Source organism: Fringilla coelebs, assembly GCF_963513975.1.
Source record: "Fringilla coelebs genome assembly, chromosome: 1".
NCBI classification, from domain to species: Eukaryota; Metazoa; Chordata; class Aves; order Passeriformes; family Fringillidae; genus Fringilla; species Fringilla coelebs.
This window is the reverse complement of record NC_140028.1, coordinates 3,456,365-3,472,845: the sequence shown is the minus strand read 5'-3', so window position 1 is coordinate 3,472,845 and position 16,481 is coordinate 3,456,365. Positions and strand designations below refer to the sequence as shown.

At 42.2% G+C, this 16,481-nt stretch overlaps 1 protein-coding gene across 8 annotated transcripts in view; it reads right to left on the bottom strand.

Moving 5' to 3' along the window:
• The window catches only part of TSNARE1 (t-SNARE domain containing 1), a 456,292-nt gene that overhangs the window by 150,645 nt on the left and 289,166 nt on the right, over positions 1-16,481 (bottom strand). For all 8 annotated transcript variants that reach the window (XM_084226302.1, XM_084226301.1, XM_084226304.1 and 5 more), the window contains one exon: positions 14,987-15,069. In XM_084226302.1, coding sequence (XP_084082428.1) covers positions 14,987-15,069 — 83 coding nt within the window. The remainder of the gene's footprint in view (positions 1-14,986; positions 15,070-16,481) is intronic.

The following is a 16,481-nucleotide window of genomic DNA, read 5'->3' as shown; positions in this document are numbered from 1 at the left end:
GACTCCTTACCTGGTCTTCAGGGATTGGAACTGGGATTGGATTTAGAAGATGGACCACAAAAACCCCAGCCATGAGGCAAAGCTTTACAAGTTCCTGCCTGTTTCTCTCTGAAAAGCCATCTGTGGATGGCTACACAGGGGCCAACATTTTATTCATTTGTGCCAACAGAGCAGGTACAGCAGGATTGTTTGATCTGCTGGAGAACACCAATTCAACAACTTCTTTCTGTTGTTCAATCCTAATTAACTGTGGATGCTAAAATGCAAGAAAGACCAGGGAAAAGCAATAAAGCAACACCCACTGCCTGCCACTGAAGGCAGTGCTGCTGAAAAGGGCTGGGGAACATGCTGGAGATGGAATTCCTGGTGTCCACTGGGTGTTGATGGCAATGGCCATGGATGCAGCAGATGAGAGCCACAGCCAGCAGGCACAGCAGGCATTTCACAACCCCTGGGGCTGGGGGAGAGCAGACAACATCCCTCAGCTGGTGCAGAAGCAGCATGGTCAGAGTGGGGGCTGTATTCTGCTTTCTTTCTGTCAGATTATTCCTGTCCCAATTCCAATGATTCTCCAGATTCAAGGCAATGGCACCCAAAGCAGACTACAACTTGTTGGCTCTTTTAGAGCATGCTGGAAAGCACTCCAGCAACTTAAATTTTAAAAAATTAAAAGTGAGCTCGACTTTGTCTCCCACATTGTTCTGCTGCTTTGTATTTCTCTGTGCTCTCATTTCCTGCTGCACAGATCAATCTGCTGCCTGGTCTTGGGCATGCTGCTCTCATTTCCAAATCCTTGGACTTTCAGGTCTTACTTTATGGCTTGCTGCTGATCCTCTGCTATGTTTAAATCCTCTCTAAATGCAATACCCAGAATTCAATGTCTTCCCTGCCAACACAATTCAGCTTTATGCAAGCAGTACCTATATTCAGCATTCTTTTTCTCTCTACAGTGAATTTCCAGGTTGATACAGAAATATGTCATCTCTCCTTTGTCCTGCAGCATATCTGTTCCTAAAAGTTGTGAATTCTAGTTGCCATTTATAGAGGCTTTCAGACAATTAATGACCATCATCTTTGTGATCATGGTGGAAAAGATTTGTTTCCATGTGTTATTTGGGATTAGTCTCTATCAGAGCTCAAGGGTCCAAGTAGAGCTTCATTCCTCTCTTCATTTTGACTCTATTATCTCTTTTAGCACCAAAAAAAACCCCCTGTCTTATCAAATTAAGAATTCCTTTTGGCCCCAGAAAAGTAGCATCAGTAGTAAAACAGCTATTCAATATCTTCACTGATCACACCAGAGCAATTTCAAAATCTATGGGTCCAAAACTACTTCTTCTGTTTATAAATACATCCCCCCAAAAACAACAGAAAAAGCCAAAACAAAAAAGCACTGAATTGAGCAAAGAGCACACCAAGTTCATCTCTGACTGGACAATCAGAAATAAAATTTAGGTTTCTTGTGACACACAGCACAACAACCAGAGCTGGTGAGCACTGGGCTCGCCTTTCTCAAAAACCATTCAAAGTGGGTAAGTTTATGCACCCCTGAGAGAATTTTTGAGTTTCCAGGGAGCTGCAAGCCCAAGCTGCTCTTCCAGGGAGGGCAAACCAGGAAAGGGGAGGACAGGAAGGGGAGCTGGGGCAGCACCTTCACCACCAAGGGCTCGGCACCCACAGCAGAGCAGGTCCAGGGACAAAAATCAGAGTCAGCCCAAAGGTCAGGGAGAGGAAATAAAGGAGATCCAAGGCCAAGGAGAGACAAATGGGTGAGTTGGGTTCAGCATAGTGCACAGGCAAGAAGAGCAGAGTAATGGCACAGCTCATGCAAGTACCAAGAGCAAGGGACTGAATTTCAGTTTATCTATATCCCAGGCAAAGAGGTGCTGCTCCCATGGAGCCATTTCACAGATCTGTAATCCAAGGATGCAGAGGGGTGTGTCTCAGACCTGGCCTAAATTATGGTCATACAAAACCCTGGGGCAAGGGGAAAATAAGCAAAGAGTGTCTGTGCACAAGCTTTGGCACAAAGCAGCTGCTTCTGTACCCATAACTCAAAGAGGGATGAGGCCAAGGCACAAATGGTGGCTCTTCATCATCCATGCATTCTGTAGGGTGCAGCTTTGTCCTGTTCTCCCCAGAAATGTCCCAGGTCCTGTGCAGCACGTGGCAGGGACCATTCCCAGTGGAGTGTTTGGATGCTGTCCCTTTCTGAACCACAGATGTCCCTGCTCATTGCAGGGGGTTGGATTAGGTGATGTTTAAAGGTCACTTTCAACCCAAACCACTCCATGTTTCTATTTCATAATTTAATCATGAGGACATAACCAGGCCTTGGATTCCCAGGACAGCCCCCGGCCTTATTTAGTTCAGCAGTAGGGATACATTCCCTCCTGAATTCTACCATCACTTTCATTTTCCCTCTTCCTATAAATCCTCCTTATTTCCAGCCCTGATGCTAATCAAACATAACCAGAACTCAGAATTCCAACAGCTTGTTAAAGTGAAATGTGGTGATTATCTGTTACCCTTAAAAGAGACTACAATGCCAGCTCCCACAAATGTCAAATCAATGTCTCTGTGGCTCAGCTGCCTCATCCAAAGGACTGCTGAGGACACCCACCATGATTTTATTGACTACACTTCTGTGGAAATCATTTGGACAACAAATCTGGGACACCTGGAAGCCACGTAGAAAACACTGGGATAAAGTGATTTATGGGATTTAATAGCTTTAAGCTGAAGGAGGGTAGATGCAGATGAGATGTTAGGGAGAAATTCTGCCCTGTGGTGGGTGAGGGTGGTGAGGCCCTGGCACAGGCTGCTGCTGTGGCTGCCCCATCCCTGGAAGTGTCCAGGGCCAGCTTGGATGGGGCTTGGAGCAACCTGGGGTAGTGAAGGTGTCCCTGACCATGGCTGGGATTTGGAACTGGGTGATTTTTCAGGTCTCTTCCAACCAAAGCCATTCCGTGATTCTATGATTTGTCCCCAACACCCAGTCTAAGCAGAGCTGACAAGAAAACGCTGAATCTCATCACCTTTGTCAAACTCAATCAGCAATTTTGGCCCCTAAAGCTATTTCCAAACAGGAACTTTGGAGAAGAGAAGGCAGGGGAGGGGGAGAGGATGAGAATGAGAATCAAAGAATGATTCATGGCTGCAGCATTTTCTGATTAGATAATGATGCTTTGTGATACAATAGGAACATGTCCTGTTTACACTGGACCTTGCAGCGTGATCTGACAGGCAACAGTAAAAGCAATTATACAAACACCATTCTTGAAATATGCTTCACCAGATACTGTTACAGATATCCAGTGCTAGAGACTCTAAAATCTCCCCAGGAAGTATTTCAATCTCCTTATCATTAAACAGCTTTTCTTAATATCAACCCTGATTCTTTCCTGCTGCAGCTTAAGTCCACTACTCCTTGTTCTTCCCAACTGTAATAAACAAAAAAAAAGCAGTGATTATTCTTTTCCTCTATGCAGCAGACTTTTATGTACCAAGAGACCTTTATCTTCAACTCTATCTTTTCTTTTTTAGCTTAATCAACTCTTTTTGTAATCTTTCCTCTGCAGCCTGGCTCGGCAGCTCTCGGATCCCTCCTGCTGCTTTCCCATGCCCTCAGTAACTGCCCCGTGCCTCAAAGGGAGTGCCCAGCACCAGAAAGAAGATTAAAGTGCCCTATTCTAATGTGATGAAGACTCACACAAAAGCCACATTAGGATTAATTAATTTAATAGAGAATTAAATTAATTAAAGCCGCGCTAAAGTAAAATTAATTAGAGAATTATTTTTGTGAGGAAACTAAAGCTTGTGTTCTCAGCCCAGACAGAACAAACTGCCCTGCAATGGGATCTCTCCTGCTCAGTGTGGCTCACTCCCACCCAGAGACAAACATCTGGATGTGAGATGCCCTGTGGGGTCTGGCACATCCACACAGACCTGAGGGATAGGGCACGGACCATTTGGGGCTGGTACAGACCCCATCATCTGGGGGATGCTGCAGCATCACTGATCCCATCTTCCAGCAGCCATATGAAATCAAAATGCATCCCAGATCCCTGGTGAGGATGTGGGACACCTGGGCAGCACAGCCAGTGATTAATTCCTGGTTTGGATACACCCAAAGTTAGTTGAGATGGATCCCACCTCACGTGTCAGCTGAGCTGTAATGAATTCCATGTTCATGCTCATTGCTCGTGGCAAAGAAAAGCAGCACTTGGATTTTCTTCTTCTTGAGATGCAAGGAAACCATGCTGATAGTCACCAAAAATTAGGTTTAATTGTTTCTTCACTAGTTTCAGATCTATTTAAATCTTGTCTGGATAGGGAGAAACATGGCCTAGTATTAACAAGATTGCAATCCTTCAAACTAGAGCAAGATTAGCATCCTTATACTACTCAATATTCAGTAATAAACCCTTTTAAAGGCACAGCTGGGAAGAGTCAGGGAAAGCTTGGAGACTGTGAGTAGAATTTAAGATTTCTCTGTGTAGAAAAAAATAAACTTACCTTCACACTCATGAATTCTCCCCAGTACTATTAAATGAGCAAATGTGATCTGTACAGTGGATAAAGCTCTGTTCTCCTTCCATTAATGTGCCTTTGACATCAGTGACAGCCTGAAGTTACAGATTATTCTTTTTTCTTTAAACTCTTAAACAAAAAAAAAGTTTAACAAAAAAGGTAATATCCACTGGGACGGACCCTAAAGAGGAAAGATAAATACGAATAGAGTTTATTTTACTTTTTATATGCTTCAGGTCTGCGTAAGAAAAATGTCTTCTACAAGACAAAAAGAACTGGTGCAAGAATTGTTTCTTGTAAATGGACAGCACTGCTGTCTGTAAAAAGGAAAAATGATACATCATGGCTCACTAACCAAAACCCAAAAAACTATGAAGAATATACCCAAGCCCACTAAAAATGGATCAAATGGAGCACTTACTGTAACATAAAAATCATAATGAATTTTCGACCCACCTTGGAAATTGTTTTTCCTAGAGTCACCTTAAAAAAAATAAAAATGAAGTTGTGCTTTAGGAAGAGGAGCAGGTTCCTGTAGATATCTCCTAGTCTCCTAAATTCATTCTGCAGAAAACCTTAATCCCTTAATTCCCCAGCAGGGAATTTAGGAATGACTGAATCTTGTCAAAGGCTTGAGCTGACAATCCTGAACTCACAACAGAGTGTCAGGTAGAACAAAATTAAGGTACATCAGTGTTGGCCATAGCTTCTCCTACAAATCTTTTAAACAAGGTCAATCCTCACGTGATAGAGTTATAGAAAATATTTCTCTGAAGACCAGAAAGTCAAGTGTCTCTTTGTCTAAGGAAACCCTTTCTCCTCACAAAGAGAGATATGCAGTGACCCTTTCAAAGTGAAATGAAATCCCAAATTGTCCCACCCTGCACAGAACTCCTTGCTTTTCATTCCTCATTTCAAAATGTTTCCAAGAGCTTTGTGTGTTGCTGAAGTCAGATTTAGAAAGGCTATAATTGACTCTCTTTTCTCCTCTTGAGCACAAGTTGAACTTAACAATTCCCATTCTCCACTTCTGATAGTGCCAGGCCACGACCCCAGGGCTGTGCTACAAAGGTGTCCTACCAGGCCTGTGATTTCTTTCAGGAATATGGAAAACACCTTTGATTAAAGTGCTCCCAGGCTTTGTCAAAATGGAAATAAAAGCAATTTCATTTTCTGTAGCTTTTTTCTCCTTACATATCATTTTCCCTTCATGATCAATACAGTTATTAAAGCACACCAGGGGAATTAGCATTTACTTTCTCAGCTGCTTCCTGACCATTGGAGATGTCCCAGGTTCTTTGCAGCATTTAAACACAGCTAGAGCTAGCACAGGTGAAAGTGATTTGGGGAGGAACAACAGCCTTCCATGGCAGAAGCCAGAAGGGCAGCAGGATTCCCTACTCAGCACAAAAGGATACTAAATATTAGTTTTTAGGCAAAGTCAAACTCTCATTGTCTAGTAAAGTGGTTTTCTGAAGGTTCTTGCCTCCTGGGCACTGTTCATCACAGACTGAGGTACAATATCGAGGAGAAACAGGATGAACAATTTTCCAGAGGCATGGGAAAGGAAGCTTAGCCTGTTTTCTTTAAGCTGCCTAAATTTTAAGTACCAAGTCTGATTAGATGACACCATACTGACTGCAGATCCCTTACTTTATCCCTATGGAAAGGTGGACTGTTAAACTGCTGCTCATCAAACAAATCAAGTTAAAGATCAAGACACAGAAACTGGGATATAAATCCCCATAGTAGAATTCAACTATTAGTTTCACTGTGGCTTTGAAAACCAATCTGGCATCTTTTAGAGTCACCCAGTGGTTTGGGTTGGCAGGGACTTCAAAGATCATCTCATTCCAAACCCCCCACCATGGGCAGGGACACCTTCCATTATCCCAGGTTGCTCCAAGCCCCATCCATCCTGGCCTTGAACACTTCCAGGGATGGGACAGCCACAGCTTCTCTGGGTGATACGTGCCAGGGCCTTCACTCTCATAATGAAGAATTTCATCCTTACATCTAATAGAAGTTGACTCTTTTTCAGTTTAAAGCCATTGCCCCTTGTCCTGCCACTCCAAGACCTTCTTAAAATTCCCTCTCCAGGTTTCCTGTCCATTGCCCTAAGGTCTTCCCAGAACCTCCTGTTCCAGGCTGGACACCCCCAGCTGTCCCAGCCTGGCTCCAGAGCAGAGGGTCTCCAACCCTCTGAGCATCTTTGTGTCCTCCTCTGACTCACTGCCACTCCAGTGACTATTGGTGATATTTTTACCCCCGACGAGGGGAGAGGAATGAGGCATCTGGCTCTATCTTATCAGAAGGCTAATTAATTACTTTATTATACTATGTTATTCTATATTATATTACACTTTGTTACATTACATTTAAACTGAATTTGCTAAGCACTCAACTGCACTTTATTGCACAACATCTCGTGACTTTCAGCCGACAGTCCCGACACACACACACACTTGGCCAAGGAAACAAAACACCTGGGCTTTGGATAAACAATCTCCACATTGCATTCTCCTTTTGCACAAATACAGGCACAGCAAATAAGATAAGAATTGTTTTGATCATTCTCTGAGGTTCAGAGAACGTGAATCCCAGAAATATTATTGGGAAGATTGCCTTGCTTTTCTCTGTGAGGACAAATGTGGCTGCAGGTGACTTTACATGAAATACTTGAGGAATGGTGACACTGCCTGGACAGAATCCCTGCACCAGACAGGAGAACTGAGCAGGAGAACACTGCTGCCTGCATGTGCAGATTTTCAGCAGAGGTTTCCAGTGCAAACACCGACCAAGCTTGACCATTTTGCTGCTTGATGAGATGTGACAAGCTCACGGCCCAGTGCAATAACACTTCAGGCTACACAGCTGGGACTCAAGGATACTTAAATTCTGTTCCTCATTTCCATGGACCCCAGATAGGTATGCATCTCCAGTGATAACATTCCTAACTCCTTGGTACCTCTAGCCCATTAAGAGGTAAGTTTAATACAATTTCTCAAAGCTTTGACCTTTGAGCAGGGCAATTTATTATATGTGCTGCCACTGGGCACAAAGATGAGTCTAAGTGTGGTTTTCCAGTCAGTAACCAAGGATTTCCATTCACTCCTCTGTTAAATGAGGCCATTAAGAGAAATGTAACTCACTAGTTTATGCTGCTGCTAGCAAGGGAAAATTGCTTTTTAATCTCTGACCCCTCAAAATGAAATTGTACCCTGGAAAGAGATTCTGTTAAACAAATGAATTAGAAAAACAAAAGACAGTCTCTGTGATTTCCTTCTGCCATCTCTGACTCATCACAGATCAGACTTGTTCAAAGAGAAAATTCTTGCCTTTGAAATACTGAATGCAGGCCACCACCATCAGTGTAACTGATATTCTTAAAATAAGAATATTCTTGACAGGGAACAGCCCCAGAGCTGCATTCCACCAAGGTGAACAGTCAGAAAAATCTGGGTCCTACCTACTCATTTTCTCACCAGAGAAAACAGATTGATCACCAATGGCTCACCACAAAACTTGCTCCCAAATCTTTCATATCACACCAAATGACAGAATAGTTTGGGTCACGTGGAACCTTAAAGATCATCCAGTTCCAACCTCCTGCCACAGGCAGGGGCACTTTCCACTATCCCAGGCTGCTCCAAGCCCCATCCAACCTGGCCTTGGACAATTCCAGGGATGGAGCAGCCACAGCTTCCCTGGGCAACCTGTGCCAGGGCATCACCACCCTTCATAGGGAAGAATTTCTTCCTAATATCCAATCTAAACATGCAATCCGTCAGTTTAAAGCCATTCCCCATTGTCTTATCACTCTGCCCTTGTAAAAGTTCCTCTCCAGATTTGTTGTATCCCCCTCCAGGTACCTCAAAGGCCACAATAAGTTTACCCTGGAGTCCTCCCTTCTCCAGGTTGAACAATCACAATTCTCTTGTCCTTTCCTCACAGGAGAGGTGCTCCATCCCTCAGATCGTGTTCATGGCCTCCTTTGGATTCCTTCCCTTCTCCACTCATGCCCCTTCTGCTTCCTTCTTGAATGGTTTGTGCTTAAATAAAAATGAGCTCGTGGTGGATAATTTGTTTTTTTTCTTCCAAAAATTTCACAGCTGGTGTTGTATAATAAAGGGGAAAAAAATAAAAAAGACTAAGCTACTACCTGGATCAGGCATCTCCCCCTTTTGGATGGCACAAATGAAGAGATGATCTGCTGTGATTAAAAACAGCCTGAAAGATTTTACCTTTACACACAGGAACACACGACAACCAAAAGCTCTAAACAACCCCTTTCTTAATAAATATTTGATCACACAGATCCATTATTTACAGAAAACAAAGAGAGCTTTAAATAAATGTTGTGGCTCAGACCTTGCTGAGGTTAAGTTGCTGGATTCTCACAGTTCATTTATCACACAGACTGGCGCTGACTCGAACACCGCTTCCCACGGAAAGCAGCTGTTTTGTAAATGGCTGCATTAAAATACAGTAAAAAAGCAGGCAAAGGCAGGAGCTGCTTCAAAATAAAGCACTCTACAATCTGAAAACTCAGCCTGCTGTTTATTGGGAGCCAGTGAGCAAGGAAAAAAAGGAGGCAGAAGTTTTATTCCAACCAACTGCGGCTGGGGAAGGGTCTAGAGCACGAGTCTGATTGACACGTTGTGAGGGCTGACCTAGAGCAGAGACTGGACAGAGCTAGAGAATAAAGTAGGGATTTATTAGGAGGCCTCAATGGATGCACCTTGGGCAGCACAAGAGCCCAGCCAGGGCTGCACCCAAGATGAACCCAAATGGTCACAAAATGGATAACCAGTCACAGGGTCTCCCAATTTATGTGTCTTGGTTCATTTGCATATTGGAGTTAATTCTCCCATTATATCTTTGGCTTATGAAGTCCCATCCTGCTTCTTTTTCTCTTTTCAGCCCACCATTGTTTGTCACCCTGGTTTTTTGAGATTCTCTAAGCTTTCTGATGTTGACATTCTTGTAGCGAACTTTCTCACACACTTTCTGTAAACAACTCATTGTTTTGCATTCCTTTATGGAGGAGGAGAGAGTTGATGGACTGTTGGTTAAACCAGTGTCAGTGGAGAGGTGTCACTGTCACCCTCCAATCCACTGTCACCTTTGTAAAACTATAAATGTTGGAGTCAGAAAATAAACTGTCTTTTTTTCTTCTTCACCCTGACCGCGGTGTGTGCGTGTGTTCTTTCGTGTCCTACAGCAACAATTGTTTATGCTCTTGGGCCTGAAATTTGGATCATTTGTCCTTGGTCCCCAGCTAGAGAAGGAATTGTTTTGTCTCCCTACTCTTTGAAGAGAGCTTGCTATCCCCAAATATGAAGCTCAGAAAAGCAGCATAGAATCTGAAAAACATAAAAGCTAAAACCTGATGCATCATGATGAGGAGCAGCTGAGGGAGCTGGGGAAGCTCAGCTTGGAGAAGAGGAGGCTCAGGGAGAACCTTCTTACTCTCTGCAGCTCCCTGAAAGGAAGGTGTAACCAGGTGGGGGTCAGTCTCTTCTCCCAGGCAAAAAGTGACAGGTTAATGGCCTCAATTTGCATCAAGACAATCCAACCATGCTGGTCCCCCATGGCTTTGCAGTTGCTGCATGACTGCTGAACAGGTCAGGGTGCAATCATGGTGCCAGTTGGCTCTTAATTATAAAACTAAGGTTAAAATTATTTAGTGGCAGCAAAAGATATGGTCTTAGAGCATATCCACAGTGAAGAGGAGGAGATGATCTTCATTATCACAATATTTATGAGCAACAAGTGCTTTGAGAAGCAACCATGCAAAACAATTTCAATGACTGTGAGAAGGTGATTTTTTGAAACTCAAATTTTCTTTTGTTGTTAAAATACCAATGAGTTATTTGAGCAAAAGCTGAAGATAGACCCTTATCAGTGGTCCCCAGGCAATGAGATCTCTGCAAATATCCCTGATTTATGAGATTTTTTTCCTCAGAGCTCCAGCCTTCAAAGTGCCCCTCTGTGTACCCATGAAAGCCAGACCCAGGAATTGCTTCATTACTGGAAAAAAAAACCTCATTGTTCCTAGACTACACAAGCAGGTCACTGAACTGCTGTTTGCCTTTGCAATGCCAGGGAATCCAAATTAGCTTGACTTCCACAGAGGATATAGGGAAGGAAAGCAACCAGCAGGAATCAGAGCAACACAAGCAGCTCTTCCAAAACAAATTAGCTTCAGCAGTCAGCACACTGAGTCCTTCAGTCAGTGAGGCCAAGCTGAACTTGGGCCAAACTTTGCATGAAAAAAAAAAGAGCAACTGGTTTAATGTGTGGAGTCTGTGTTGGTTCCTTCTCCTTCCTCTCAATCCACCTGCACGAAGCTCTGAGCAAAGTGAGCAAAGTAAAAGTGCACATCTCCATGCAGCCACCCCTTTGGTGTGATGTCCAGCCCACCTAAACTAACCTCAGGGGCAGGCTGGCTATCTAGATATTCCCTTTTTCCCAATAAAGAGACAGGTGATAGGCATGGGATTAATTTTCCATGGAATGTTTGTAGTATAATTGATATCATCTCAATTTAATGGCCAAAGGAGAGAACAAACTTGTCCTAAGAGAGAGCCAGCAGACCTACCTGTATCAGATATCTCCTGTGGGATGAGACAAGATGTGCTGAAAGCAATTCCTCCTCATGTGTCATGGAAAGGAGACACTTAAACACTCATCACCACCAAAAACACTCATGTCTGGTCCAATAAACCCCTCTCTTCCAGAGAGCAGTTTGACCCAAGTTATAATTGGTGTTTTGAGATGGGTGGGATGAATCATTTTCCCTGTGGGCAGGGAAAAGGAAATTTCAAGAGCGAATCTGGGCTGTTGGTATTAATGGCAGAAGTCATCATTCCTGCTCAAGGCCCAAGAGAAATGAGACCATCACTGAAAACAAAGGCATGGAAGCAGGACCAGTGCAGGAGAGAACTTCTACTGGCTTCTCCCTGAAACATTTGTCTGCCTCCCAGTCATTTTTCAAACTCAGATTTTCTACTGAAAGTAGTATAAAAAAGTCAAAATTGTCACATTTCTGTGACCAACAGGGTTTTCATATGGAAAAAAGGCTTCCTTTTTGTATCAACATTCAACTCTTATTCCTTTCATCTGCATTTTGACCCTGTGTGTTCCCACAGACAATGCACTGAGGCAGCTTAACTGTGACTTGTAGTAAAAATAAGTTTAGGCAAAAACAATTATTTTCCAATAATAATTTAAAATGAAAGAAAAAAAAAATCTGCTTTTATATATATATATTCCAAAGCTCTGACAGCTCCCACTAATCTTTTAGAGTTTAGATGGGGCACATGAGAATTCACTCAGAGTAATAAAACACTGCTGTTAGCACACACATCTCAAGAGGAAGGAGCACCTTACCAAATTTAAAATGCAGACAAAGGAGCTTCTTGTGAAGATATTTACTTCTTTTTAAAACATTTCTATCATTTCAGGGAAACTAAATGTCTTATTTTCTAATGCTAAGCAAAAACTATTTACTGGTTCTTTGTTATGTTAATGTGCAGGTTGGGACTGGTTCTCCAAGTTGTATTGTTGAAGTGACTGCATGGGTTACATGCAAATATTGTGCTAAATAACCAGCCACTGAATCATTATTCCTGACAGAAATCCCTCCATTAAGTTCCACAGAAGGTCTTAAACTCAAATGTTTCAGTGGTGTTGACATTTCTGATTTCTCAATTTATGCATGCATTTGTTGGTAGACTAATAAAAACACTACACTGACTAATAAAAATACTGCATACACACACACACACGTTTATATACATATAAACAGCAATAAATAACAAATGTTTGTGAGCCAGCCTGCATTTACAGGATAATCACACTGTAACATAAGTAACAAGCAAACACACTCGTGAATTAGCAGTTCAGCATAAGAAGGAAAACTGCTCAGTAAGATTTAAGAAACAGTTTGTGCCTTTGGTCCCCCAACAGCACAGATGAGCACAGATGGAATTTGGAGCATGTAAAGCCCTGGCAGGTCCCTGAAAAGCAGCTCACCCACAGGGCCATCTGGCTGATGGCTCTCCCAAACCCATCCCAGATATTTCCAAAGCATCCAAAACCAGGGAAACCACCAGGAAGGACGACCTGCACTACACTGCATTATCCAAATGTCTGCAAGGGGCAGACATTCCTCCTTCCTCCCTACAGCATCCCTGAGGGCTGTGGCCCCAGGGCCCCTCCTGCCCCACCAGGGGGATTGTGTCCCTTTGGGTGTAAGAAGAGCAGATTTGCAGTGCAAGTGACAAAAATGTCACTTTATTTTCTGTTCATGGTGACAGAGAGTGAGTTGGGTTTATGCTGGAACCCTGGTAATTAAGAATTTTGGACTCCCTGTGCTGACAGGCACTGACCCCCACGAGAACACTGCATTTGACCTGAGGAGGGTGTGGAGAAGGCTTCCAAAATTGAATGATACCACTGGGATTGTGGGTGTGGAGTTTGAGCAGAAGTGTGTAATATCACACAGTGCAAAACTTAGAGTTTAAGGTTTTAGAATATAGTAATATATATATAAAGCAAGATGGAGGTTTTAGGGAGGAGGCTGGTCCTTCTTCACCACCTTCTTCTCCGTGGGTATGGGTGGTTTTGTGCAATTGGACAAAAAAAATCCACATTACGGGCCATGGGTGATTGGTTATTGGGCTAAAAGTAAAAATAATTTAGGTGTCATTTCCTAATTGGACAGTTTATCCTTAAAAGGCATTGTAGAAAGAGAGATAGGTCTTCATTTTTATTTTGTTAGAGTGAAGTGCTGTAGAACTCAGGGTTTGTGGGACATAATACAGATAAGAACTAACAAACACCTGAGTCCAAACAAGAAATACTGTCTCATGTATTTAATCCTGACCCTGGCAAAAAAGAAGCAAAGACTCTGCAGGTTGACACATATTTTTCTGGTGATCCACATCCAGTAGGGCACAGGACAGTTCCCTGTGCTCCACAGGAGATCTGGATTGGACATTTCCTTTAGCAGCCAAAGTTTTTAAAGTGATATTTCTCATTATGGGCTTGTTTCAAGTGCAAGAGAGACTGTTTTCTCTTGTACACCAATCAGTTCATATTTATGCCCTTGGCAGGGGTTGCCTGGCTAAAACTGGCTTTATCTTTATCCTGATGAACATATCTGAGGAAAAAAGGGCCTCCTGTCTGGGCAGGCTATTTCAGCAGCTCCTGCTGGCTGAAGGAAGCAGAGCCTTTAGACTGTGCTGCATTCATTTTCTGCCTGACTCCTCTTTGACCTTCTTAGCCAAAGTCATCATTAACTCATTTGCAGCTTTGCAATCAGCTCTACAGTCAGGTCAAGTATTAAATCCATTCCAGTTTCATTTTAGACTCCATGTAACAAGTTATTTTCAAAGTGAATGCAGGATTACATGCAGGGCGACACACAAAGTCTTAAATATATATGCATTAAAAACCAACATGTAGCTAAAGACAGCGCTTATTTTCTGCAATATCAAAGTTTTACAAAACTCACTCTTATTACCCAAAATGGGGACAATGTGTTTCACCAGGAAATGAGCTGTAGATAATTTGAAAATCACGTCACTCCATTGCATCAGAGTAGAATGCCTGTGAGTCTTTCTCCTTTGGTCTGGAAGCTTCAGAGTTCACTGTGTCCAAGGACAGCTAACAGGCACCATGTGCTCTCAGGGGCCTCAGCTACATTTTGTCAAAACTCCAGACACATGAAAATCACCAATTTATGCTTGAGGAAAAAAGAAAACTAGCAGGTTTTTCTTCTGTCAGTCACAATGCAACTGATCACAATTTTTTGATTGTTCATTCCCCCACCCCCCTTCATCCCCCTTGAAAGTACTAACTATAACCATCAAAGAGTTCTTTCTGGGCAAGTTATTTTCAAAAAGATTAATGTTTGTGTGTGTGTGTTTATGTTTTATTCTTGCTCCAATGGAAAAAAAAAAATTACAAAAAAATCCCTCAAATTGCATTTGAAAAGTGCTGAACACCACCACCACATCCATTACTCACCAACCACATCATGTTGTTTGACAACTCAACTTGTTTTCTTAAAGTAGTGTTTCCTGATTATAGGGAAACACACCAAACAGAAGCACATATGCACTTAAATGATGTGCTTTTTATGGTGTCTTTCCAAGAACAACAGTAGCTAATTGTTGACTTTCCTACTGGCAAATGTCTGTTTAATATGCAGATTTCTTAATGACTACTCTAAAGCAAATTGTCTGTGCTATGGTAATCTGAACATATATATATCTATCTATATTTTTATATACAAAAAAAGTTAAGAATACTTAGACTATGCTTTATCATTTTTCCAGGTGGAACAAATCCATGTCCCCAGTGGTTCACAGCTGCCAGGTGTTTTGTTTATTGTAAATACTATCACTGAAAGCATTTGTAGGGTATTTTTAGTCCCACTTACTTGGTGCTGACTTGCTTTTGCCAACTGCTCATTGGCTGATTCTACATTGGAAGAAGAGGCCTCAATGTTGGCTTCAATGCTATCTGCAAATTAAAAGAAGATAATTACAGGGTAATTAAACCAAATTTAAAAAAAAATTACAAATGACAAATTAAACCAAAAACCAAAGGTTTTGCACCAACAGGAATTCAACAATTTGCTCATGGGCACAAAGAGAGGAGCAGCCTCTTGCTTGTGACCTGTATTTCTGCAGGGAAGTAGGACCAACACCCATTCTGATGAACATCCAACCCATCAATCAGAGGCAGGATGACTGACAGCTCTCCTCTGACAGGATGGAGGCTGCCTCTCATCCCATTCCTTCTGAAATCAATGGGAAGAGTGACAGGGAATTCAAGAGAAAGTGGCTCAAGACTGACAACTTTACTGGATTAAATCACAGAAGGGACATGGCACCTGGAATGATCTCGTTACTGGAGCTCAGGGATAAGGCTGATGTGGGTTATAATCATCTCAGACAATGTCACAGAGAGCAAATCCAAGGTGTGCAATTCCTCCCAATCTCCAGGAGTCGATCAGATTAAGCAAACCACAAGCCAAACTCCTGGACCACGTTTCCAAGCTGCTGTGGAGGTCTGTAAAATGGCTCAGATTGAGAAAAACTGCTGGAATCTACAATGAAAAGAGAAGAAACTCCCCCTGCATTGCTCTGTTTGGCACTGGGGGAAGCCTGGACGAACCAGAATGAAATCAAAATGAGACTGAAAAGAAATTTTATCAGCTACCCATTACAACTGGGTTCCCACTTCCATCAAAATCAAATATTAACTTTGACACCTGACAGCTATGGTATAAAACCTGCAAAAAAGGTTTTGTTTTTCCAGCAGAAATCTTGGAAATCTCAACCCCCAAGAGATGTGCAACCAATAATTTCTGCTCACAGTGGAAGAGGATGTGCCCTTGGTCTGTTTCTTGATCAAATGAGTGGTTTTGAACACAAAATACACCACAGAGTGTGTGAACTTGATCAGGAGAACTCAGCCTCGGGTAGAAATTGGAGAACAAAGTTCCAGGGATTTCTCTAATCCTTAACAAAATCAACAGAAATTCTTCAATTAATAGTATAAGGAGTTGGATTAAGACATGCCACAAAAGATTAAAGTAATTTATTCTTTAAGGTTCAAAAGGAAAGAACAGGAATTAATCTTGCCACTTTTGTGGTGGACAAAGAAATGAGGGTTTGCAGATAATTTGTGGAAAGTGCTTGCATTCACATTTTTGCCATTTTTAAATGAAACAGTGTTAAAGTCTGTTAAGGTAATTATGCACTTATAACTCAAAATAAAATACTTTTTTAGAAAAGCAAAGAAAAGGAAAAAAAACCACAAACAAAAGAGAAAAAGAGGAAAACCTCAAGTGCCTAATCAATGTAACAGAACTTGGTCATGTGTAAAGTTCCTTGGGATCTTAGTGCAGACACCCTTCACTGCTCAAC